This window comes from Anguilla rostrata, chromosome 18 (genome assembly GCF_018555375.3).
Source record: "Anguilla rostrata isolate EN2019 chromosome 18, ASM1855537v3, whole genome shotgun sequence".
Taxonomy (NCBI): Eukaryota; Metazoa; Chordata; class Actinopteri; order Anguilliformes; family Anguillidae; genus Anguilla; species Anguilla rostrata.
In genome coordinates, this window is record NC_057950.1 from 21,558,985 (window position 1) to 21,584,838 (window position 25,854).

At 46.2% G+C, this 25,854-nt stretch overlaps 1 protein-coding gene across 5 annotated transcripts; it reads left to right on the forward strand.

Annotated features, from left to right (window-relative positions):
- Positions 1 to 129: 129 nt before the first annotated feature.
- xpo1b (exportin 1 (CRM1 homolog, yeast) b) lies at positions 130 to 23,879 on the forward strand. Of its 5 annotated transcripts, XM_064316809.1 has the most exons (26): positions 130 to 541; positions 675 to 698; positions 3,125 to 3,256; positions 3,913 to 4,014; positions 6,752 to 6,824; positions 10,382 to 10,443; positions 10,546 to 10,590; positions 11,124 to 11,305; positions 11,411 to 11,459; positions 11,569 to 11,688; positions 12,119 to 12,247; positions 12,943 to 13,101; positions 13,468 to 13,665; positions 13,926 to 14,064; positions 14,367 to 14,548; positions 14,857 to 15,013; positions 16,231 to 16,394; positions 17,191 to 17,325; positions 18,876 to 19,059; positions 19,197 to 19,303; positions 19,518 to 19,712; positions 19,983 to 20,151; positions 20,831 to 20,965; positions 21,401 to 21,560; positions 21,911 to 22,007; positions 22,407 to 23,879. In XM_064316809.1, the coding sequence occupies exons 3-26, from the start codon at positions 3,131 to 3,133 to the stop codon at positions 22,551 to 22,553; spliced, it is 3,216 nt and encodes a 1,071-aa protein (XP_064172879.1). In that variant the 5' UTR covers positions 130 to 541; positions 675 to 698; positions 3,125 to 3,130; the 3' UTR covers positions 22,554 to 23,879. The 5 variants fall into 5 exon arrangements, with proteins under 5 accessions (XP_064172879.1, XP_064172878.1, XP_064172880.1 ...); XM_064316808.1 differs by having other exon boundaries at positions 130 to 698; XM_064316810.1 differs by lacking the exons at positions 130 to 541; positions 675 to 698 and adding an exon at positions 753 to 1,386.
- The last annotated feature ends 1,975 nt before the right edge of the window (positions 23,880 to 25,854 follow it).

A 25,854-nucleotide genomic window follows, 5' to 3' on the forward strand; every position in this document is an offset into this window, starting at 1 on the left:
CACCATGTAGAATGCCACCGAGGAAGTCGGCAACTAACATCAAGCCAATCGGAGCATGCAATGGGCGTGACGCGAGTCCAAACTTTCCGCGGCGCCATCGGCTGAAAACTAAACCGAGATGGAATCTCCCAGTCTGAACCGGTTTCAACCGGTTATGGGTTTGTTGCTTATGAGGAGAAGAAGCGCAGGCTTACAGTCTCACACCGCCCCGCTGCATAAAATATTTCAGCACAGACCTAAATTGTAAATCAAGGTTATTTTATTTCGTAAAATGAATCGGATCAGTAAATTGCATAGCGTGCCGTGATTACAGTTGAGGAACCCACTCAGTGGTCCTTATCAGACAGCTATCAGTATTCATTCTGGTGGAATATTGTAGCCAGCTATCTAACTAACGTTAGTTAGACTACCTACAGTCAATTCTTAAGTTGGTTACCAACGTTACCAACAGCGATAGTCAATTAGAACTACTTTAGATAGCTTGCTAGATTCTGTTGTTAAAATCTTAAATTCTTTGATTCAAGGGCCAGGATTTTAGCAGGTAATTTTGGATTGTGTACCAGTCACAGAGCATTGGTCTGTATTCACTATTGCAGAATTGAAAGGGAATTAAAATTTGGCAGTATTTTAACTAACGTTATATTCTTATTCGCTGTTGGAATTAAAATCCAAAGGAGGGGAGCTGTGATTTAACATAGGTAAGTAACCTGGTCATAGGTAAAATTTTTTGAGCAGTACGAGCGACATTAACGTTACTGTTGTGTGACCTGAGATATCGTGTCACGGACGTGTATCCGTGGAGCGATAAGCTTTAGCTAACTTGCTGAAAACGGAGGCCTGATTAATGCCTCCCGCTAGTTTCAGCGCCCGTGGCATGAGCGGACGTAGATCGATAGTGATGTAGCTAGTTGTTAGCTACGTTGGCTAATTATATGTATTTTTTATTTTAGCTTAGATGTTTCCACGCTTATTGGTTAGCCAAGTTACACGGTTACCTGCTAATTTACATTCAAACTCGATATTACATTTTTGCTTGTTAGTTAGCTGAAATTAACTGCAAATTTGCGGTGTTACGGTCCGGAGAATAATCATTAGCTAGCTGAGAGTGGGAGGGGTTGGCTTGTGTTCGCCTGGTAGCTAGCTAATTGGCTAACTGTATATGGTTACTGAAACACACAAGAGACTTGGTAGCCAACACACTGACAGCGCAAGCTGCATTTGTGGATTTTGCCGATAATTGTTTAACTTACACGTCGACCCACCGCCATATAGTTATACAGTTCAGTCTATAACTGAGTACTGCCTGGCCTTCTCAGGACCTAGCGTTTGCTAAGTTACGTTAATTCTTTAAGGTCGGGCTCGTTGGCTATTCCACGCCTACCTAAGGTCAGTTCTCTGAGTTTGAAAGTGTAGCGATCTAACTTAACCTTAGACCACATCCAGAGAAATGTACCGTTTGTGGATAACGTTTGAATGACTGTATTAAAAAAATAACGTCAGCAATCAAGAACACACTCATGTCCATCCTGCTAACGTTGGCTGCTAGCTATGAAATTGTCGTAAAACCTCGCTAACTTGTTTGGTTTGGGGTACATGAGCTGTATCATAAAAATTGTTAGCCAGATTCCCCGATAACCTTATTGTATTCCGCTAGAACTGTGTGAAACGTAAGTTACCCGTGTAGATAACGTTGGCCAAAGGAAGTCAATTGAACACCGTTAATCAGCTGCAATATTAGATGCATCTCGTTAGCCACCTTTACCGTTCAAAAGTATAATTTGTTGACAAACTAGCTGTATCTGCTGTGATTAAATATACCATCGTGTTTTCGGTAGGTTTGTGGGTTTGTAATTTCACCAAGCAGCTTGCTTGGACGATCCCTAGTTAGGATTAACTGCCTTTGAGGGAATTAACTTTGTTTTGGTTCTTAAAAAGGGCGGGTAAGTCAACTGTCGTCCTGCTAGCTAGCCGATAATAGTCAAAAACACCAAGCGATCAACAGGTCGTCTGAAGCGAAAATGATAGTGTATTATTTTGTCCTAATGCTACCTTGTTGATCGCAGTTTTCCAATGGATATGTTCGTATGAGTAATATACCTATATCCAACGATGTCTTGTCGTAATCTTCAGGGGACCAGTCAATTGTCCTGACTGTTTTATTTTAATTTCCCACTGGTGAGGGATTAATTGCTTATGCAACCCTGGAGTAATGCGACTTATCTAAATTTAACAAAGCTTTATACATGATGATAAGCACCGTTGTAACACCGAATGTCTTGCAGAAGTGGAAAGCAGAGTCCCATGACGGGAGATTGCCCCTCCTGTCAGTTGCAGATGTAAACAGTGTGACGTAGGGAGCGCTGTTCTTAGAGAGCACGCCATAGCCACGTGGCTTTGTTGTTTATGTAATTCCTGGTTAGCTAATTACGAAGTTTAGCTCTCTCGCTTCATAAATCACGTGGATATATTTCACAGAAACTTTAAAAAAGAAGTTATGATGAATTGTGCGTGACAGCCGTAATACAAGTTTCAAAAGATCCAAAATAATAAAGCAGATGGGCTATCTTGCGCTGTCAGCATCCCACGCTCAATACATCTTTACTGTGTATAACCATGGCAAACTGAGTGCTTTCAGACTATATCCAGGTGCTTTGAGAACAACTCGTGAATATGGAGAGGAAAATATCTTGCACATTGGATCTCCTGTCAGTCTGACCAAATTTAATGGGTCAGTTGGAAACCAACTATTTGGTATTTTTGACCATCATTGAGGTTGTCAGAAGGTCCAGTGTATGGGACCTTTTTCTTGTCCGACTTATGTGCTGTAAAACACAAGTCTGGCCTTCCCTCTTCCTTCTCAGAGTCCCCGTCTTGCACATTCCCTTGTTTTGTTTGTGTTTCCTAATCCTGGGGAGTTTTGTTGTGTCCGAGTCCCCCTGCCACGGGCGAACGGCGTACGCAAAGCACCGGCCTTTATAAGGCGTGTTGTGAGATGCGCTGCAGGGGCGGGAGGGGGCGTCAGCTGTTTGGAACTGTGTGCCCGAAATCGCCGTTCGATTCACATGACTTTGCCTGTCGGATGTTTTTCCCTCCCCGCCACCCCTCCCCCCTCCCACCCTTGCAGATCTCTATGCCAGCAATTATGACAATGTTAGCGGACCATGCAGCTCGCCAGCTGCTGGACTTCAGCCAGAAACTGGATATTAACCTGCTGGATAATGTGGTGAATTGTTTGTACCATGGTGAAGGACCACAGGTAAGAACCGGTGGCGGCTCAGCCCCCCGCTTACCGCCGTGATAAATCTGTGCGGGTGTTCAGACCGGCGTGGGCTGTGCGGTGTGATTGAGCGCTTGCCTTGGTGTGAATGATCCTGATGTATGCTCCTTTTGTGGACTACAATGGGAATGGCCCATTCAGTTTCGCTAGGCCGTCTTTATCTTTCCAAACCAGCCGGTTTCACATTTAGAACGAAGGGTAAAATGGGAGCCAGAAGATCAAATTAAAAAAAAAAAAAAAAATGAAGGGTTGTTTCTATATGGCAGTGTTGTATGATGGTTAAGAAACTGGTTTTGTAACCTCAAGGTCACAAGTTTGATTCCCTGGTATGACACTGCCGTTGTGCCCTTGAGCAAGGTACTTAACCTGCATTGCCTCATTATAAATCCAGCGGTATAAATGGATACAGTGTAAATGTTATGTATAAGTTGTGTAAGTCACCCTGGATAAGAGCGTCTGCTAAATGTAATGTATGGGTTTCTGTATGAGTAGGCTGCTGATTGGAAATGACACTGGGCTCGCAGCTATCGCTGCGGCTCTGTACGAAAATATGTCATACGTTTGCCCCCCCCCCCCCATTTGCTTTTGGAAAACTTGAAAAGTCTCAAGTTTATGTGCATTTTCATTTATTGCAGCAAAGAATGGCACAGGAAGTGTTGACCCATTTGAAAGAGCACCCGGACGCCTGGACGAGAGTCGACACCATTTTGGAGTTTTCGCAAAACATGAACACCAAAGTAAGCTGCCCAAGGGGCGGACGCCTGGCAGGATCTTGTACTTTGAGGAAGCTCTGTGAACCCGTGCCGTCCGGCAGAACCCAAACCAAACCAATGCAGCTATTGTCGTTTGGATGCATGCACTGAGCCCTGTTGTTCTCCCTTTGTCACAAATACTTCCTTCACCTTTACCGTTCGTTTTGTTCGTTGGTCTCCCGGTGGTCTTAATTTATAACGGTAACACTGAGTTACTCTCTGTTACTGTTCGAAAACTCCTCAAGACCCCTTTCTCCTCAGTTGAATGCTCAATTCAGGTTGCCATGTGACGTACTGTAAGGCTTACTGAGCCCTGATTGGCTTGTCGCTTGTACATATCAGAACTCCTTTACCTTGGGGTGATATCTTTTCCTTTTGAGCATTTTGGCTGGCATTTCTAAATTGCGATACCTCAATGCATTGCTAATTTGCTAAACAAGTTTTGGCAGTGTTCATTGGGTAACATGAATGTACCTCAAGTTTACATTTATGCGCATTTTTGCACCATTTATGTATTTGAGTACGGTGGATTTTTGGATACAGTTACCCCTGTTTCAAAGACTTCCTCAAAGTAATGGGAAATCACTTTGCTTTTTTTTGCTTGCCTGTTAAATTGCTCTTAACACTGACAGTCATTACTAATGTTTGAGTTGATTTATCAACAGTATTTAAATACTCATATTTGTTAACTTGCCAAAACTGAGATCATTAGAGGAACAGAAAGAAAACAGAAAAGGTAAACACTTGTTAAATTTTTCTAAATTCTTAATTTGTGGTTATTCTATATATATATATTTTAAAATATATATATAAAAAAACGGTGCATAGCTTTAGCACTTGAACATTTGGCATTTTGAGTTTTTTTTTATTTCTTTCTTTTATTAAACTTATTTAATTGAAGCTGTTACTATTTGATATTAATCATAATGTTCCATTATGTTGATTGCTTGTAATAGGAAGAAAAGGGGTGTGTCTTCCTGTGCACCTTCACACAGCTAGGCTTTGGCGGCAGGCCTCCACAAGGTCTACCCTTTTGATTCCCTTTGACTGAATTCTGTTCATCAATTTCTATTGCATTTGTTTCATTGGGAGAGGGAGGGTTCAGAATAGACAGTAGGCTTCATGATGGAAAGAGAGAGAGTGAGAAAGCGAGAGAGAGAGGGGGAGAGAGAGAGAGGTTTGTGGCAGGTATTTCTCCTGTAGGGATCATGTGTGTCTGTGTCCCCATTTTTTTCCCCTCTCTGACTTTAATCTCTGCTTAGTTAAAAATAAAATAAATTTTAAAAAAAAACCTTGCAATATGGCAATAGCAGAATGTTGCAAAGTTTTGTTCTGTATCTGTTTGGTTATAATTTATCGTTAAGTTGTGTGGAAGTTAAAGGTGTTACATGTGTGAAGATACTGAAGGTTCTAAGGGTAAAGGACCTAGCGTGGCGCTACCTGTAAGTGGCAGCTAGCCCGTTGATCTGCTGCGTTCACCTTTAATGGCTCCCTGGCCTGGCCAGGCCATCGCAGACGCCGGCTCCTTGCTTTGACCTATTAACACACTGGCTATGCACGTCTCCTCATTTTGTTCCCCCACTTATTTTTCCCTCCTTACCCTGAAGTAAATGATCCCTACAGTTGAAATACTGTTCATCCTAATAATATTAACAATGTCAATAATAGAGATTTAAAAAAAATGACTACATCTTTAAAGACCATTCTTGTTTGATTTGATCCATCCAAGACTATTACACCAAAGATTTATTTAAACAGGATTGACGCTCACAAAGTAAACCTGTGGTTTGTCTTGCTGTTCTTTTAGAGGCACACCAGTTCAAGGTGAAAACAGGGATGATAAAATGCAGATTGGACACTGGTGTTGTCACTTTTACCATAGAAACCAGAGAGGAACTCCATCAAGGAGTATGACGAGTGCCGCGGTGATTGGTGGACACTTTCTGGCTGTACTTCCGGGTGACAGATGGTGTCCTGGCACCATATACTGTACAGCTAGAAGGCATCCACCAATCACAGCCATCATTGTGCCTTTTGTTGTTACCAGTGTACTCCGCGATTGGTGGAACCACTTGTTTCTGTGTGAATGGTGGTGACACCAACGTCCTATCCATATTTTATCACCCCTGAGTGAAAATAGGGATTTTTTTATTTGGTTTACATTGTTGACTTGTTAACTTTGGCCGCTTGGCGCCCATTTTATGTGCGAATGTGTATGTGGGTGTCTGGAGCGCGTGCACACAACCTGTGTCTCAGTTCCAGAAGCTGCGTCCTTCAGTGGGCTGCAGTTTCTGAGAGACCAGCCCCCCTTATTTTTTTTGAACATTTATTTTCCTTACAACTTTTTCGGGCCGTCAGATTTGAAGCGGCCGATACAGACTACATGGACGTTTACGCCCCCTTATCTCCTCTTGTCTTTCACTTTCTGGTGTGATATGGGGAAAAACAGCAGGACTTCTACAGGGTTTCATCCAAAAAAAGAAAGAAATCTCAGCAATTTGCAGAAAAAAATAACACTAATCCAAATAGGGAAAATCTGCATGAAATGTGATGCAATTTGTGGTCTTACAGAACCTATATTTGCAAATTGAACATATTCCAGGCAGGCACAATTAAGCGCAAAATGTTTTTGTTCTTTGTTTAAACGTGCTGCAGTGTTGATGTGTGTTCTCAGCTGTTCTGCGACCCTGGGCCTAATGACTCTTCTCCTCATGCGTTACAGTACTATGCTCTGCAGATATTGGAAACGGTTATTAAAACAAGATGGAAGATTCTTCCCAGAAATCAATGCGAAGGTAAGCACCGCCCACCCTGGATGCTGGCACAAGCATGTCAAATCCAGGTCGAAATAACCCTCCCCTGAATTTTTAAAATAAATGATTTTCCTTGTATGTTTCTCCGAAACATTACTCCGAACGAAAGGCGAGCATGTTTTGGTTCCTGCGCTCCTGCATTGGTTAACCGCTGGGCCAGTGTGGCAGGATGGGGCCGTCGGTTATTTCGCTTCGGGGGGGACGTGATCGGGCTGCAAAGTGGCCAGGAAGTTCGGTGCCCAGCTTGGCTTGCGGCTGCCGCGGCTGGACCGGCAGGTTGTTGCCGAGATGCTGGATATCCTCCGTGAGCTACGCTGGCCCCTTTTCTGCTTGGCTGGGTTGTATTCACACCCCAGATCGGTTGGACCGGGCCTTGGAAACGCTGGAGAGGTTAAAAGGAAAAAGCAGACAAAAACACACAGCATCCAGCACGGCTTTATTCTCTCTTCACATTCGCTGAAATTACTCGTGCTGCTGTGGGTAAAGGAGCTCGGCTAAATGGTCTTGCTTCTAGCCATCTTAATGGAAGTAAACTATTTGTCTACAAAATGCAAAATGTTTTGTTAGCAGGCGACAAGCTCCTGCGTTACGTTTCATGAGTCAAGAGTTGGAGCTGGCAATGTGACTAGCTGGTTAGCTGGCTGGCTAATACTGGCTAATTTATAAAAATGTAAAAATGTATTTGGTGTGTCTTGTTAGGAACACGTTCATATATTATAACAGGCTAAATTCACTTTAATTTTGTTTAATTTTGTGGGCTACAGAAGTTGAGACAGCGTTGTAAAGTTAAAGTTGCTGTGATCATTGTCATAAAGAATGTACATTTAAATGCATGTTTAAAACACAACTTGCTTATAATCCAGCTGTTGAACTGGTAAGTGTGGCAGCTTGTTACATATATATATATATATATATATTGCCATTTATGAAGACCAACTAGGTGTTAGCATAAGGTATTAGATTTGATGGCGAAATGAGACATTTTATGATACATTCATCTTTGTGTATTTCAACAGACATGATCTGCTGTGAGTATTACAGTAGGATAGAGATGAACTGAGCTGAACTGAGGATGTGGCCAGGTGCTTGTTTCTGGAAGTGGTTGGTTTTAGTACTACTCGGGGGGGTTTGAACTTTGAATAGGGAAATCACGCTGCACCCTTAAGCAAGGAAGCAGTTCCAGAATGGTCCGCTGAAACCTTCTGTATATGAACTCATCAGACCTCCACTCGAAATTCTATTGCTTTGGCCTGACAAATTAATTTAGGGAATTAAAAAAAAAAAAAAGGAAAAAAAAAGTGGGACCTGACCAAAAACGTTTGGTAAGCATTGGTGTAATCTCACAAAATTAATTAATTTTTACAGATGTTCAAATGTAGCAGTTTTACTGTTTTTTTGTGGACATCCTTATCGAATAAATTAAAGGCTTCAGTAAATGTGCAACACTTGATTAAGGACAGCAATATTCCAGATATTCCAGGTCAATCCCAAGAGTCACTTGCTAAGGTTCCCCAGTAGGGGTCAGTGTTTTTATTTTCCACAAAGACGGTGGGAGGTCTGTTCATGTGCTGCTTATATCCCTTTGAGCACTAAAGCCATGGTGCTCTGTGGAATCCTGTAACTGCTAGACTGTGGGTTGAACAATGTGTTCTGTTTATTTTCATCAACCTTTTCTCAAATGTGAGATTTGAGACTGATTTGTGACACAGGAACCACTTACATAGAAATAAAAACTTTCATTTTTAACTGTACTTGATTTATTTTATTTTTTTTAGTATTTGACCGCGACAGAGTGCATTTTAAAGTATGTGACCCATTCACAGCGTAATGGTGATGATATCTGTACTAACATGCACTGGATTTGGTGTAGTTTGTCCTGAGTAAAGTACTAGTCTAAGTCCAGCTGTGTATGATTATAAAATGGCTGAAATGAATCAACTTGCAGGTCAGAAATGTACTCACATCCTCCACGGCAGCATAAGTTGACAGTACCTCCTAGTTCAGACACGTGGACAGAATTCAAAGCCTGGCTCATTTTAAAATGCAAAATGGTAAAATGGCCCTTTTATGTCTTGATCTTTAAATATTTCACTTTTTCGTCATGCCTTTCCTGAGCAAATAGTAGACACTCGGTGAAAAGGTAGGGCCAGATAAAACAGTCTTTCTTGCACCTTTTCATTAAAGTTCAAAAACAAAAAGACCGGTTGAATTGTTGGTGGCCTTGCTTTACTGTAGAAAGCAATGCTTCAGAGTGGTTTCTTGCTAACTGTGGCCTAAGGATCAATGGATACTATTTTTAGTTTATAGCGTTGTGAATTTGATTCCACTTAAGTTGGATAACTGCAATGGCCTTATTTTAACTGTGTATTGGCGGTCATCTGGAAAGGACGTAAATCCCGAAATTGAAATTGAAATCTGAGCCCAGGTTACTGGTTACCAAATGTGTTTCCTGTTCTCTTAAGATGTGTCCCCGTTCTAGAATGTAATTATTTGGTGGGATGCTTTCCTAAGGACTCTGAATGGTGTATGACTGTTTGTTTTCTCCAGTCAAACCCCCAATGGCCACTCTGGACATACTGTATGGTCAAAAGTGTGGACGGATCTGTAAATTATTTGCCCATCTGATGGTTAACAAGCTGAATTACCCAGAAATTCTCATTACCCTAATGGAATTTTCTGGAAGTTAGCCATTGGTTTTTTGTTTTAAAGGACAAAGGTACATTGAACAGATTGCCCCTGACGCAGCTCTTGATATGTTGGAAAAACAATTGAAGATTTGATGTTTTATATGTGGATACAAATTGAATCACATTTTCATATTTAGCACTACCCGAATAATTCCTCAATTTTTCACTTAAATGAGCCTATTCATCTTTTGAAAAGGCAAATGAAAGTTCCACTGTCAGTTCCACTCCTTGTTAATTAAGGTTTTGGGACTTTTCATTTTGATGGAAATTAAATCAATTAAAAAAAAAAATTAATGAACAAATAAATACTGTTAAACTATATAGTTTTTTAAAATAGTTTTTATTTTTTTCCTCATTGACGTAAGACTTCCCACTTCTGACCGTAGATGCCTGAGTTTTGTTCAAGTGGCAAACCAATGCAGGCGACCGGCAAGTATGTCATTTCACACTGCGCCAGCGTTGCACCCAGCAGCTGGGTCTGTTCCCCACACCTGACACACAGCCGCACTCCTGAGGTCCCACCTCTCATTACCCACAGACCTAAAAACCCCTGTGCGCGTCCACCGCCAGAGCCTGGCCCCGTCCCCTGGACCTGGACTTCAGCTGATTTCCATGTCTTACGTTAGGAAGCTGCTTTGATGCTTATGTCTGTTTCTGTTCATACCGGAACCAGAGCACTGTTATTCAAAGACTAGCGTTTGGCTAAGAAAAAAAAAAAGACTTGTGAAAGATTTTGCTGTTCTTATTTATGGCTTTCCAGCTTCAGTGTGAGTGATTGGTTTTGCATATGAAAATGAGTGCATTTTACCCCCTGTGTGGGGAAATTAATTCTTGTTATTTCTTTATTCCTAGGAATAAAAAAGTATGTTGTCGGTCTTATAATCAAGACTTCATCTGATGCAACAAACGTGGAGGTAAGCTTTTTTTGTTTGCTGGTCTCTCTTCTTCATGGTTCGACGTCCTGTGTGTTTTACTCTTGTTGCAAATACTTGTCTGATATTTTTGTCTTATTTCAGAAAGAGAAGGTGTATATTGGAAAACTGAACATGATCCTGGTCCAGGTAAGACTTTGTTTCATTGTTATGCAAGCCCTCTACTGCCCAAACAAGTGAAGACTTGCAAGAATAAAGTGTGAGCATATGTTCCCCCCTTACTGAGTGAGGCAGTATTTATTCTCACAGGACTGGATTCTAATCAGCAATGAGTCCTCGTACATTATCCTTAGACCCCAGCCTGCACCTCTTTTCCACAATAGGTTTATTATTTTTTAAATCGTATTCATTTGTAGACCATTAATAATTGGCTCAGTTCAAATGTTTAGCAGTTAGTTGTGCCCAATAAAAACACTGACCTTATGTTTTTACACACAAAACACAAAAACTAATTGGTTAATAAAAAAAACTTTACTATCTCCAAAGGGAAATTTGTTATTGAAATGCTGTAACGGCACAAAAGATTTCAGGGGTTGGGGGGCAGGGGGCACACACACGCGCTTCTGCACATGAGGGATTCACCGGTTTCACCCACACGCAAAACCACTGCAAGAAAACCAAGCAAAGTGAACACCCTGTGTGTGTGTGTGTGTGGTGCGCAGATCCTGAAGCAGGAGTGGCCGAAGCACTGGCCCACCTTCATCAGCGACATCGTGGGGGCCAGCCGCACCAGCGAGAGCCTGTGCCAGAACAACATGATCATCCTCAAGCTGCTGAGCGAGGAGGTCTTCGACTTCTCCAGCGGGCAGATGACCCAGGTCAAAGCCAAGCACCTGAAGGACAGGTAGGCCCATCTCCACGGCGGCGGGTCAGCCGTGCGCTGTGTTCCGTGTGTGTGTGTTGCCCGTGGCGATCGTGCCGGTGATTGACAGGCTTTTTTTTCTTGCAGCATGTGCAATGAGTTCTCGCAGATATTTCAGCTCTGCCAGTTTGTCATGGTAGGTGCAGCCTTGGCTCGTTTCTTCCGCAGAGTAAACATGCTTCCAGAATTTTCCTCGTATATTCCGCAGACTAAATGGCTTCTGTCTTTCCCCCCCATCTTTCCAGGAAAACTCCCAGAATGCCCCCCTGGTTCACGCTACCCTGGAGACGTTGCTGCGGTTTCTGAACTGGATTCCTCTAGGCTACATATTTGAAACCAAACTCATCAGCACACTTGTATATAAGGTACTGCATTTATTCCGATAAGCCAAGACCTGATCCAAGTCAATGGCTTGTCTTTGTCTTAGCGCTTTTAGCCTCCTGGGGCTGAAACTGCGAAGGTTTACCTCTGTCAAAAACATCAGTGTGAAATTAAAACCCATTCAGACTGCTCTGCTTTCAGATCAAGGTTACTGTCTCACAAAGCTGCCCTTGTATTAGTTTGCATTTAAACTAAAGTGAATATTAAAATGAATGGTGGCATCTCTAATACTGGCACAAGCGATTGGTCACTTGATCATCAGCAGTAATATGATTGGTAAAAACAGCGCTGAAATGAATGTGATTGGTCATGAGCATTATTGATGAACGAGTGGCTGTCCCGTAGCAGACTGGATGTGATTTAGCGTGTGTGGAAGTGTGCGGTGGCTCAGTGCGGCTCTGGGTCTCTCCCCAGTTCCTAAACGTCCCCATGTTCCGCAACGTGACCCTGAAGTGCCTGACGGAGATCGCGGGGGTGAGCGTGAGCCAGTACGAGGAGCAGTTCGTCACGCTCTTCACCCTCACCATGATGCAGCTGAAACAGGTGCGTCCCGCTGCGCTCTGTCCCGCGGTACTGTCCCGCGGCGTTGGCCTAGGACACTGTGTCCCCTCACTGTGTCCTGCGGCGTTGGCCTAGGACACTGTCCCGTGGCTGTGTGTCCTGCGGCGTTGGCCTAGGACACTGTGTCCCCTGGCTTGTCCTGGGTACTGCGTCCTATGGCTGTGCCCCATGGTCATTCAGTTCATACAAGTTCAGCAGCAGGTGCTCAGGTGTGTGTGTGAGTAAGGAGACACTAGAGGTGTTTGTGTGCTTTGTGACCAGTACGTAACGAGAGCCTATGTGCCCAGCAAAAATAAACAGAAGAAATGACGATTAGTATTAATTAGTATTCGCATTAATTTTCACGCTTCAAAATGTGAATGAATGATTAATTATGCAAAAAGAACTAGAGTTTTGTTCAGCGATCTTTAATTGTCAGAATGTTTTTCACAGTCATTGGATGTGTTGAATTGTAAATGTGAACTGAACAGAGTGTGACTGAGCGCCCTTACCTCAGCTGTTTCTCAGCTCCTTACTGTAACCAAAGACCAGATGCCTTTGAACAGGAAATCAGGGCATTATGATGAAGGTGGTTTACCTGCAGGGCTCTGAATAGGCTGACTGAATGTAGTAGTTTGCCTTTTAGCTGAACTGAACGCCACAGCCGCTGTGTTTTTAAAACCCTGCTCCGCGCACAGATGCTTCCGCTGAACACCAACATCCGGCTGGCCTACTCCAACGGGAAGGACGACGAGCAGAACTTCATCCAGAACCTGAGCCTGTTCCTCTGCACCTTCCTCAAGGAGCACGGCCAGCTGATCGAGAAGCGGCTCAACCTGCGGGAGACGCTCATGGAGGTGGGTCTCGCCCGCGAGGGAGCTGCTCCACCAGCAGGGGTCGCTGGTGTTCCATGGAACGTGGTCGTGGTGGTTGAGGCATCTTGACCACAATCATGGTCCCGCTCAGAACCAGACCATGGGGCCCATCCCTGCAGTGGGACTGTGCCTAACAGGTGGAGCCACCCAGCAGCCCCTATAATAATAACGATAACGGTAATAACAATAATAGTAATAGTAATAATGAGGGCTGTCCATGTTTGCCAGTAAGGGCTGTGCATGTGGTGCTAATGGCTGTTCTTGTTTATCTCTAAGAGCAGTCCCATGTGTTTGAGCTGTCGTGGTTTGAGCTGTGTGTGAGCTGTGTGTGTTATATTGTCCCCGCAGGCCCTGCACTACATGCTGCTGGTGTCGGAGGTGGAGGAGACGGAGATCTTTAAGATCTGCCTGGAGTACTGGAACCACCTTGCGGCCGAGCTGTACAGGGAGAGCCCCTTCTCCACCTCCACGTCCCCGCTGCTCTCAGGCAGCCAGCACTTCGACGTCCCGCCCCGAAGGCAGCTCTACCTGCCCGTGCTGTCCAAGGTGTGTGTGTGTGTGTGCGTGTGTGTGCACCTGTGTGTGCGTGTGTGTGCATGTGTGTGTGCGTGTGAGTGTGCATGTGTCTGTGAGTGTGCATGTGTCTGTGTGTCTGTGCGTGTGTGCGTGCGTGTGTGTCTGTTTGTGTGTCCGTCTGCTCTTAACTGAAATGGAACAGTTCAAATATTTGGTAAAATGGAAACATTTTTGTGAGTGGAATCCTTTTTTATTCATTTTATTTGCTGCTTCCTGCCCGACCCCGGCAGGTTCGGCTGCTGATGGTGAGCCGGATGGCCAAACCAGAGGAGGTCCTTGTGGTGGAGAATGACCAGGGAGAGGTGGTCAGGGAATTCATGAAGGACACGGACTCCATCAACCTGTACAAGAACATGCGCGAGACGCTCGGTGAGTGTGGTCAGGGCGTGGCTGTGAACGCGTCCTCCACCTCTGTGGCGTGAGGCACCCACGCGATGCTGCTGCTGCAATCAAAATGGCAGCAATCTGGCCATGCTGGTGTCTGTCAGGTGATCACGTGTGGCTGAAGTGTTATCCAGTAATATCAGCGATAGGTATTTCCTCACTGTCTACTTTTCCGTCACCTTCCACCTGTAACAGCTGGAAGGGGATGCTCCTGTTATTGTCACATGACAGTATGGGGGAAAGCGGTTTGCTGGAGTGTCCGTCTGTCTGTCCTCGCCCTTCCGCAGTGTACCTGACGCATTTGGACTACGCGGACACGGAGCGGATCATGACCGAGAAGCTGCACAACCAGGTGAACGGGACCGAGTGGTCGTGGAAGAACCTGAACACGCTGTGCTGGGCCATCGGCTCCATCAGCGGGGCCATGCACGAGGAGGACGAGAAGCGCTTCCTGGTCACCGTCATCAAGGTAGCGTAGCCATGGCGACCGTGCTGCACGGCGGGGGACTGTCTGTCTGTCGGCTCTGCGTTTCCAGTCTGTCTAGTTTCTAGTTTTTTTGTATAAATCATTGTGCCAAAAACCCCCTAAATGTATTTGAATAATTCCAAAGAATGTGCCTGCACATATGAAAGTGCTCATTCTTGGACAAGTGGAGAGCTCTTGGGTAGTGGGTTTAGCGCTTCAGTCTGCTCCACTGGGGCACAGCTGCTCTTTCTGCTGGCTGAATCCTGAACCCCCCGGTTGCCCGGTAACCGTCTGGCTTTCTTGCGGTCCAGGACCTGCTGGGGCTGTGCGAGCAGAAGAGGGGGAAGGACAACAAGGCCATCATCGCCTCCAACATCATGTACATTGTGGGCCAGTACCCCCGCTTCCTCCGCGCCCACTGGAAGTTCCTCAAGACCGTGGTCAACAAGCTGTTCGAGTTCATGCACGGTGAGCGACCGGGTGTGGCCTGCCCGTGGCCTGCTGCCGTCTGGCCTGCTAGCATGGCCTGCTGCCGTCTGGCCTGCTAGCATGGCCTGCTGCCGTCTGGCCTGCTAGCATGGCCTGCTGCCGTCTGGCCTGCCCGTGGCCTGCTGCCGTCTGGCCTGCCCGTGGCCTGCTGCCGTCTGGCCTGCTAGCATGGCCTGCTGTGCGACAGACCCAGGCTGTGTGGTTCGCTAGGTAGAGCAGGATCTGGCCAAAGTAGGCAGGGCAGGGCTAGGCGTGTCATCACTGCTCTCATGGCTGATGCACCTGTTTTATTGTTGTAAGTGCTTAGTGTGGTACCAGGAGTTGGGTACAGATAATGACACTAACTTAGCTCATTTGTATCTAAATATCTGCAGCAATAGAATTGTTGAATGATGAAATATATATGAATGGCTGTAGCCCTTTTTTCCTAACTCTGCTCCAGAGTGCTCGGTGGTAACGCTGTTGCTCGTGAGAGTTGTTCTGTGTTTAGCCTGGGAAACGTGCGCTGGTATTTCTTCGCTGCGCTGGAGTAAAATCGAGTGGCTGGCGCATGTAAGGGGTGAGATATGACTTAGCGTAACTCAGACTGGCGTCCGGGCGGAGAGCTCAGGGTCTCGGTGCGCTTCAGTACAGCTGAGCAGAGTGAAACCGGAGGAGCCGTATGCAAATCACTGAGAGCCTGGGCGTGTTCATCAACCTGAGCACGCTGTTCAGTGCGCAGCTGTGTCTGCACATACATTTACACCTTATGTGTGTGTGATTATGGACGGAGTGTAGCACAGTGGGTAAGGAACTGGGCTTGTAACCGAAAGGTTGCAGGTTCGATTCCCGGGTAAGGACACTGCCATTGTACCCTTGAGCAAGGTACTTAACCGTAATTGCTTCAGTATATAGCCAGCTGTATAAATGGATACAATGTAAAATGCTATGTTGTGTAAGTCGCTCTGGATAAGAGCGTCTGCTCAATGCCTGTAATGTAATGTAATGTAATGATTAACCTAGTCTGGTCATGTGACCGTGTGAGGGTTTACTCCAAACACGGCTCAGGGTTGAGCTGGTGCTAAGGTGTGAAAATGCTGAAGAGAAGCCTGTGTTTCCTGTGTGCTGTCAGTGCTGAGGGCTCAGGTCGGTGTTGCGTTGGGACGTCGGGCCTGGACGTGCGGCACGCTCTTATTTTGATTTCTTTCCCCCCACAGAGACGCATGATGGCGTGCAGGACATGGCCTGTGACACCTTCATCAAGATCGCGCAGAAGTGCCGCCGGCATTTCGTCCAGGTGCAGGTGGGGGAGGTCATGCCCTTCATCGACGAGATCCTCAACAACATCAACACCATCATCTGCGACCTGCAGCCGCAGCAGGTGAGCCCCGCCCTGCCTCGCTCCTTTAACCCTGAGTATCCCCCCCCCCTTTGCTTCAGTAGTACTAGGGGTTTACTGTTGGTGCTGGAGGTTCAGTGTTGGTGTTGGGGGTTCAGTGTTGGTGCTGGAGATTCAGTGTTGGTGCTGGGGGTTCAGTGTTGGTGCTGGAGATTCAGTGTTGGTCCTTAGGGTTCACTGTTGGTGCTGGGAGTTCAGTGATGGTGCTGGAGGTTCAGTGTTGGTCCTTAGGGTTCAGTGTTGGTGCTGGGGGTTCAGTGTTGGTGTTGGAGATTCAGTGTTGGTCCTTAGGGTTCAGTGTTGGTGCTGGGGGTTCAGTGTTGGTGCTGGGGGTTCAGTGTTGGTGCTGGGGGTTCAGTGTTGGTGCTGGAGGTTCAGTGTTGGTGCTGGAGGTTCAGTGTTGGTGCTGGGGGTTCAGTGTTGGTGCTGGGGGTTCAGTGTTGGTGCTGGGGGTTCACTGTTGGTGCTGGAGGTTCAGTGTTGGTGCTGGAGGTTCACTGTTGGTGCTGGGGGTTCACTGTTGGTGCTGGAGGTTCAGTGTTGGTCCTTAGGGTTCACTGTTGGTGCTGGGAGTTCAGTGTTGGTGTTGGGGGTTCAGTGTTGGTGCTGGAGATTCAGTGTTGGTGCTGGGGGTTCAGTGTTGGTGCTGGAAGTTCAGTGTTTATGCTGGAGGTTCAGTGTTTGTGCTGGAGGTTTGCTGTTTATGTCTGAGGTTCAGTGTTGGTGCTGTGGGTTCAGTGTTGGTGCTGCAGGTTCACTGTTGGTCCTCTGTCTCTAGGTGCACACGTTCTATGAAGCTGTGGGCTACATGATAGGGGCCCAGACAGACCAGGCCGTCCAGGAGCACCTGATAGAGAAGTACATGCTGCTGCCCAACCAGGTGTGGGACAGCATCATTCAGCAGGCCACAAAGGTGAGCTTCATTCAGCATCATTCAGCAGGCCACAAAGGTGAGCTTCATTCAGAATCATTCAGCAGGCCACAAAGGTGAGCTTCATTCAGCATCATTCAGCAGGCCACAAAGGTGAGCTTCATTCAGCATCATTCAGCAGGCCACAAAGGTGAGCTTCATTCAGCATCATTCAGCAGGCCACAAAGGTGAGCTTCATTCAGCATCATTCAGCAGGCCACAAAAGTGAGCTTCATTCAGCATCATTCAGCAGGCCACAAAGGTGAGCTTCATTCAGCATCATTCAGCAGGCCACAAAGGTGAGCTTCATTCAGCATCATTCAGCAGGCCACAAAGGTGAGCTTCATTCAGCATCATTCAGCAGGCCACAAAGGTGAGCTTCATTCAGCATCATTCAGCAGGCCACAAAGGTGAGCTTCATTCAGCATCATTCAGCAGGCCACAAAGGTGAGCTTCATTCAGCATCATTCAGCAGGCCACAAAGGTGAGCTTCATTCAGCATCATTCAGAAGGCCACAAAGGTGAGCTTCATTCAGCATCATTCAGCAGGCCACAAAGGTGAGCTTCATTCAGCATCATTCAGCAGGCCACAAAGGTGAGCTTCATTCAGCATCATTCAGCAGGCCACAAAGGTGAGCTTCATTCAGCATCATTCAGCAGGCCACAAAGGTGAGCTTCATTCAGCATCATTCAGCAGGCCACAAAGGTGAGCTTCATTCAGCATCATTCAGCAGGCCACAAAGGTGAGCTTCATTCAGCATCATTCAGCAGGCCACAAAGGTGAGCTTCATTCAGCATCATTCAGCAGGCCACAAAGGTGAGCTTCATTCAGCATCATTCAGCAGGCCACAAAGGTGAGCTTCATTCAGCATCATTCAGCAGGCCACAAAGGTGAGCTTCATTCAGCATCATTCAGCAGGCCACAAAGGTGAGCTTCATTCAGCATCATTCAGCAGGCCACAAAGGTGAGCTTCATTCAGCATCATTCAGCAGGCCACAAAGGTGAGCTTCATTCAGCATCATTCAGCAGGCCACAAAGGTGAGCTTCATTCAGCATCATTCAGCAGGCCACAAAGGTGAGCTTCATTCAGCATCATTCAGCAGGCCACAAAGGTGAGCTTCATTCAGCATCATTCAGCAGGCCACAAAGGTGAGCTTCATTCAGCATCATTCAGCAGGCCACAAAGGTGAGCTTCATTCAGCATCATTCAGCAGGCCACAAAGGTGAGCTTCATTCAGCATCATTCAGCAGGCCACAAAGGTGAGCTTCATTCAGCATCATTCAGCAGGCCACAAAGGTGAGCTTCATTCAGCATCATTCAGCAGGCCACAAAGGTGAGCTTCATTCAGCATCATTCAGCAGGCCACAAAGGTGAGCTTCATTCAGCATCATTCAGCAGGCCACAAAGGTGAGCTCTTCTGCCCAGGGTCACACGAATACAGATTTTTCACGCCATTTTACAAAAAAAAAAACTGAAAATGAATGAGCGCACACACAGATACACACACATTTCCTCTCTCCCCCATATGTACATGTGTAATTACCCAAACAGAACGTGGACATCCTGAAGGACCCGGAGACGGTGAAGCAGCTGGGCAGCATCCTGAAGACCAACGTGCGGGCGTGCAAGGCGGTGGGCCACCCCTTTGTCATCCAGCTGGGCCGCATCTACCTGGACATGCTCAACGTGTACAAGTGCCTGAGCGAGAACATCTCCGCCGCCATCCAGACCAACGGTGAGCCCCGGCACAGAGGCTAAACCGGCTAACGCGCGGACGTGGGGAAAGAGGGGACAGGAGCAAACGGCAGAGCGGGGAGCCTCTTCTTTTCCCTCGTTCCTCTCCAACCCCTGCTCTCCTCTTCCTCTGTGCAGGAGAGATGGTCACCAAGCAGCCTTTGATCAGAAGTATGCGGACGGTCAAGAGGGAGACGCTGAAGCTCATTTCGGGCTGGGTCAGCCGGTCAAACGATCCTCAGATGGTGAGATTTCAGCCTGGACCCGGCTGCCTTCCCTCAGAAACACGAAATGAGGGTTTGGATTGAATGTAATGTAATAAAAATGTCATTTTAATAACAGGCTTCACTTGTATCTCTCTGCTTAGTTACAGTGAAAGAGGCCACACAGTTCTCTCGTTTATAAGGCAATGCTTGCATTGAGTGTTGAGGTTTAACGGGCGGGGTCCCGCCCTTCCAGGTGGGGGAGAACTTCGTGCCCCCGCTGCTGGACGCCGTGCTGATCGATTACCAGCGGAACGTCCCCGCGGCCCGAGAGCCCGAGGTCCTCAGCACCATGGCGACCATCGTCAACAAGCTGGGCGGGCACATCACCGGCGAGATCCCCCAGATATTCGACGCCGTCTTCGAATGCACCTTAAACATGATCAACAAAGTGAGTCTGCGCGTGAGGTCCGGTTAGGGGTGTGAGATTCGGTCTTTAGTAAGAGAATAGACGGTGCAGTGGCCCCTTTCAGTTTTGTTCCTTCAAGTAGGCTAACAGCTAAGCAGCAGACGTATATGTCCAGCCTGTAATGGCAAAGGTTACAAGCAGATTTCCCTTCTGAGAGTAATAAAGTGTGAACTGCCCCGCGTTAAGTGCACTGAATAAGTGTGTGTGGATGTGTTAGACCCTCATGGCGGCTGTTCCCGTTGTGCTCTTCAGGACTTTGAGGAGTACCCGGAGCACAGAACACATTTCTTCTACCTGCTGCAAGCGGTCAATTCCCACTGCTTCCCCGCGTTCCTGGCCATTCCCCCGGCGCAGTTCAAACTGGTGCTGGACTCCATCATCTGGGCCTTCAAACACACCATGAGGAACGTGGCCGACACCGGTAAGTGCCCGGGGCCAGGGGCCGGGGTGTGGGGGGGCATCGTTAGGGCCTGCTTTAAACGCCTGGATGAACCCGTAGCACAGCGAGCTCAACGTTGCGCAAGAGCTAACCGTGTTGACGTTAACGCAAGGAGTTTTTTACGCGGAAAAATAGGGTCAAAATGCAGGGGAAGAAATACCCTGCATTCTACAAATGCAGAAACTCCCAAGATCGTTTTGTTTTAATATCACAATGGACGATGACCCAGACTTGAACCACAACAAAATAATGAGTCTTGTTTCTCCGAGCCAGTCCTCTCTTGCTGTCTGACGTTTGTGTGGTTTATTGTTTGTAATATTTGCACAGCTGTTGGTAGCAATGTGAGGTTAAAAGAGAAAGCGCTTAATCTGAATGCAAAATCAAAACGCTCTAGCTAAAATTTATATCCGAACAGCAAAAATGTTATTTGTAGCTTATTTCATCCCACTAATTTTGCTATTGCGTCCCGATTCTGTTATGTGTCATGGTAAAATTATGAACAACATACATTTATGATGTTATTGTGAGTTGGAATACTATATTTTAAATAGTTATTTTTATCAGAATGCAAGTGAATTTTGAAATGCCCTGCGTTCCAGAGGCGCAGTATTCCGCGGGCTAGCGCGAGCGCTGGCTAACCGCTCTCCCTAATCCGCCCCAGGGCTCCAGATTCTCTACACGCTGCTCCAGAACGTGGCCCAGGAGGACGCGGCCGCCCAGAGCTTCTACCAGACGTACTTCTGCGACATCCTGCAGCACATCTTCTCCGTCGTCACGGACACGTCTCACACAGCCGGTGGGTGGGAGGGGGGGGGAACGTTTTATCGGGTTTTATTTTAACCTCCCCCTGGGGGGGGGGCGCTGGTGCATGTGGGTCTAATGGCTTCTGTTTCGAAAGAGGAGTTAATGTATGCGTGGATAATGTCATTTGTGGGTGAGAAGACTCTGATGTATGCATGGTATGTTTACCATTGTGAAAGAGGAGCTTAATGTATACCTGTCCATTCTCACCTAGACAGGATGGCTTTAATGTATGTGTGTCTAATGTGTTTCGTAATGGGTGAAAGAAGTTTAATGTATGTGTGTCTAGTATGTTATGTATTGGGTGAAATAAGTTTAATGAATGACTGTAATATGTCTCCTATTGGTTGGGCAATGTGTTTCCATTGGCTGGAGAGACGGTGGATGCCTCTCATTGGTTGAGTGAGGGATGGTGTGTTTTGTCCCGCAGGTTTGACGATGCACGCGTCCATCCTCGCGTACATGTTCAACCTGGTGGAGGAGGGTAAGATCAGCACTGCCCTCAACCCCTCCAGTCCAGTCAACAACCAGGGCTTCATCCAGGAGTACGTGGCCAACCTCCTCAAAACGGCCTTCCCGCATTTACAGGAGTAAGAGCTCTGCGTCCGCATCGGCGAAACGGCGGCTTTACTCACTCCGTACTCAGCGTTTGCCCTCTCCTTACAGTCTGTCCCGTACATATTTGTTTCACCCAGTGAATAATACGTACAGTATGTTCTGAAAAAAACCCAGGCGGAGAATTGTTCTGTATGTCATAGACTAGTACACCGTAAAATGCACTGTGACTTGGTAAAATACAGGCCTGCATCGCTAAATTTTCTCTCGTTCCCGGTGGTTGTTTACTTTGAATTTGTGATAAAAAACTGTTTCTTTGAACGCAGGACAGATGTGCTGTTGCTAATGCGTGTGTGTGTGTGTGTGTGCATGTGTGTTCCCTCAGTGCCCAGGTGAAAGTATTTGTAACGGGGCTGTTCAGCTTGAATCAAGATATTCCTGCCTTCAAAGAGCACTTGAGGGACTTCCTGGTACAGATAAAGGTAACGTATTCTTCAGCCCTATGTACGGAGCCTTCTGTAGGAGATACAGATCTTCTGTTAGGATGGTGCTACCTGCATATGAAACCTTTTGCTGTGAAATACAAATACAAAAAACCTAGTGAAAAATTATATAGAAAATTATATTCCTATTATACATTTGTAGAAGTTGTAGGTTCTGCAAGTATATAAACCGCCTTAATCGTTAGAATAGGGGGGGTAAAGGTCTGGCATTTCCATGCTCTGAGAAATGCATCTGGGAGGGCTGGACTGGTCTCTCTCAGCACAGGAGCTTAGCTGTAGATACAGCTCAGAGTGTCAGACCAGTGTGTGATTGAGACGGGCCATTGGCCTCGCTGTGGCACCCCAGAGGCTCACACCGTTTCCTGTTTCCTCCCTCAGGAGTTTGCTGGGGAGGACACCACAGACCTGTTCCTGGAGGAGAGGGAGGCGTCTCTGCGACAGGCGCAGGAGGAGAAACACAAGCTGCAGATGTCCGTCCCCGGGATCCTGAACCCGCACGAGATCCCCGAGGAGATGTGCGACTAAAAAAAACAACAAAAAAAACAACTTGTATAGTCACCTAAAAAAGTTAAATTAAAAAAACAAACAAACAAAAAAAAAAACCAAGTTGCCACGGCAGCCCTTCCGCGGGACGGCGCGTAAGCCCCGCCCCCAGGAGGGTCAGGCGCTTGGGCGTTCGTCGACCAAAACAATGCCAACGTGTAAATGGTGCCGTCACCCGCTGGCCCTTTTTACATAGTATGGGTTTTATATGGACACCTTTATGTATTACCTTTCCATTGCTAATCCAAGCTTACGTTCGGTCATCTTTCATTTAGAGCTGCATGAGGTCGTATGACGTAAGACATTTTAACTCTCCTCCCCCCACCCGTTAATATGTTTATATATATATATATATATATATATATATATATAAAACAATGTACAAAGGCAGGAGAGCTGTTTTTTTTTTTTGCTAAAAGTTATACGTGTCAAAAACCAGCAGCGGAAAAGGCCTGTGGAACTGTGGCTTTGCAGCCGGTGAAGTGGATTTGGGGGGTCCCCTCGGGGACACTTCGGGGAGCCCCGTGGAGATTTGGGGGGGGCCTCGGGGAGACTTCGGGGAGCCTCAGCTCGGGGAGATTTGGGGGGGCCCGGCCGGCCCCCCCGCCGCACAGCAGGAGAATGTGCGCTCGCCGCGTCTCCAGCGCAGGGGGCGGTGTTTTAAGCGGTGCCAGGGGCGCGTGGCTCCGCTGAAGCCTGCTGCCTCCTGCTGATCGGCGGGAGAGTGCTGTTTGGCAGCCAGATGGATTATGTGCATATCATCCCAAATAGAAAGCGTCGGTTAAAACCGCGGGAACATAAAGTTGGTTTATTTTGACTTTTTTTGTGAGCGTGTGTGTGTGTGTGTGTGCTGTCGCCTAGACGACATCAGGTTTTTGTTTTCCTCAATGAGGACTGTTGCTCATTTCTGAGCCTTCATTTAAATCGAAGTTTAAAAAAGTGGTTAAAATATTTATGGGTTAATGTAGTCTGCATCTTTATAACAACTCATGTTAATTCGAATGGCTTTTGAGATTGAATTGTACTAATTTACATTGTTTACCATGCTGTAGTGCTTCAAGAACACTACTTAGAGCAAAATAAAACTTGGTTTACATTTAATTTTGTATTTTTGCATTTTCATTTTTATCTTGAAATTCTATCCAAATAAACCAGAGGCTTTTACCCAGAGAATACGCAATTGCCAACAGACTAATTAGAGGAATGTATAAACCCAAATATTGATCTTTAATGGCAAATTATCCCTTCTCTAAGTGTTACATTTGTTGTGAAACTTTTTGAAACTGATTAAAGTTGAGAATTTTATAATTCCGTCTCTGATTGAATTTTTTCGTTCATTGTTGTGGAGCAGTGGAGCTGACAGAGTGGGGACTTGAGCTAACCCTAATGTGAATGAACTTGTGAAGGTGAGGGACGTGTAAACTGTTCAAACTTCAACATTAGGTTTTTCCAAAGGGTGATAATTGCAGTTCATTGGAAGGAACTGGCACAGCCATATGCATGCCTGCTGAAGAAACTGACTCAATGTTTCTGATACAGAAATAGTCAACCATGTATTGTAAAATCAGTTATTGTAGAAATGTAAATTTGTGAGGGTGTCACTGTGTTTATGAACTCATTGTTACTAGTGCAGTTCGTCTGGGCTGTATAACCCAGACTTCTGCTGTTCTGAAGGACCCAGGGTTGATAAGGCTGTTATGCTATCACATGACTCTCTTATCAGACACTATTGTCCTGTACCTCTTAGAAAACCAGTAACCCTGCAGTCCTACCTCGTCCACTACAGGGGCCTCACGCAAAGAATCTGCCTGGATTTCATCCTAAATGTTATCATACGACCGTATCGCATCGGTTAGCATAAGCATAAATTGTGATCAAATCTGTGTGTGCGACTGTTTTTAGCCGAGCTGTGCTACCACCTGCCTCCTGTTCCATGGGGGCGTTAGGACAAACCTCTCATTAGGACTAGTAACTACTGTTTGTGTTTTGGAAACCATGGCTGAAACTCGTAGTTTTCTCTCTCCTGGTTGTTTTTATTTTTTGGGGTGTTCAGCTTAAGAAGAAAAGAATAAAAGATGGAGCACATTTGGTCTGACAAAACCCGCGCACATCCCTTGAGAGAGAAGTTCTTTGTACAGCTGCGAAATGGCGAGTGGGACTAAGTCGGCCTAGTTGGACCGAGCGTGCAGTTTTCAGTCCCGAGCCCCAAACGCAGGCCGTGTGCGGTCAGCTCCGATTACCGCGTGGCTCGGGCTGAAGCGGGCGCTAAACCCACTCCAGGGACGCGGGCTCTCTGGCAGAAACACGAGCTGCGTGTGACAGACGCTCTGAGGGGACGGGATCACCGAGGCGCTGCGGAACTGACCGCAGAAACGCTGGACGCTCGCCAGCCTGGCCTCGACTCGCTTTCTAAAAATAGATCTGATGGTGCACGCCAGTCACGTATGTATTTGGACATGATCGTGGACTAAAGCTTTCACTGTTAGACATCGTCATATCAGAGATGTGTGTTTGGGTGTGTGAAAAGCCTAATCATTTTCAGTGTTGTGTTTCTGTCTGATGTATATTTTGTAAAAATATTGTTTTGTCACATTTTTGCTCTGTGAAACCAGGCTCAGTGTGACTGGCAAGACCCTGTGCAATATTGTTCAGCACTGAATGTGTAATATAATGCAGCTTATGCCCGTGCCCTGGGGAGAGAGAGTGTGCTGTAAATGCCTTTTCAAGAAACTGTTCGAACTGCAACTCATTATACCTGTATTTCCATTTAAAATGGCAATATTTCTGATTTAGAAAACCAGTGAAGAGATTGAAAGGCCTGGACAGTGGTGACATGTTGACATCAGAGTTCCAGTTGGTCGGCAGTATAGGGGGCGAGGAGGATGTCCAGTCAGGCCAGAGACATTCATCTGACAGTTACAGGCTTTCATTTAAAAAAAAAAATAATTTTTTTCTTCTTTTTTCTATTTTCTATTTTACATTTATCACCAAGCTTGTATTAGTGGGGTTTGTTCCATTTAAAAAAAAAATTATATTTGGGCATTTAGTATGTTTTCCAGCGGGATTTACACTTACTGTATTTTTACATGAGTTCCATTCATACAGCTGGATATTTACTGAAACAATTCAGGTCAAGTACCCAGCTCAAGGGTAAAACCACAGAGCCCCAGCTGAGAGTCAAACTCATAACCTTTGAGGTGCAAGGTCAGCCAGTTCCCTAAACATTAAGCTCCACTGCGCCGCCCGCCCCCCCCCAGATATTTGTATGTAAGCAAAACTTTTT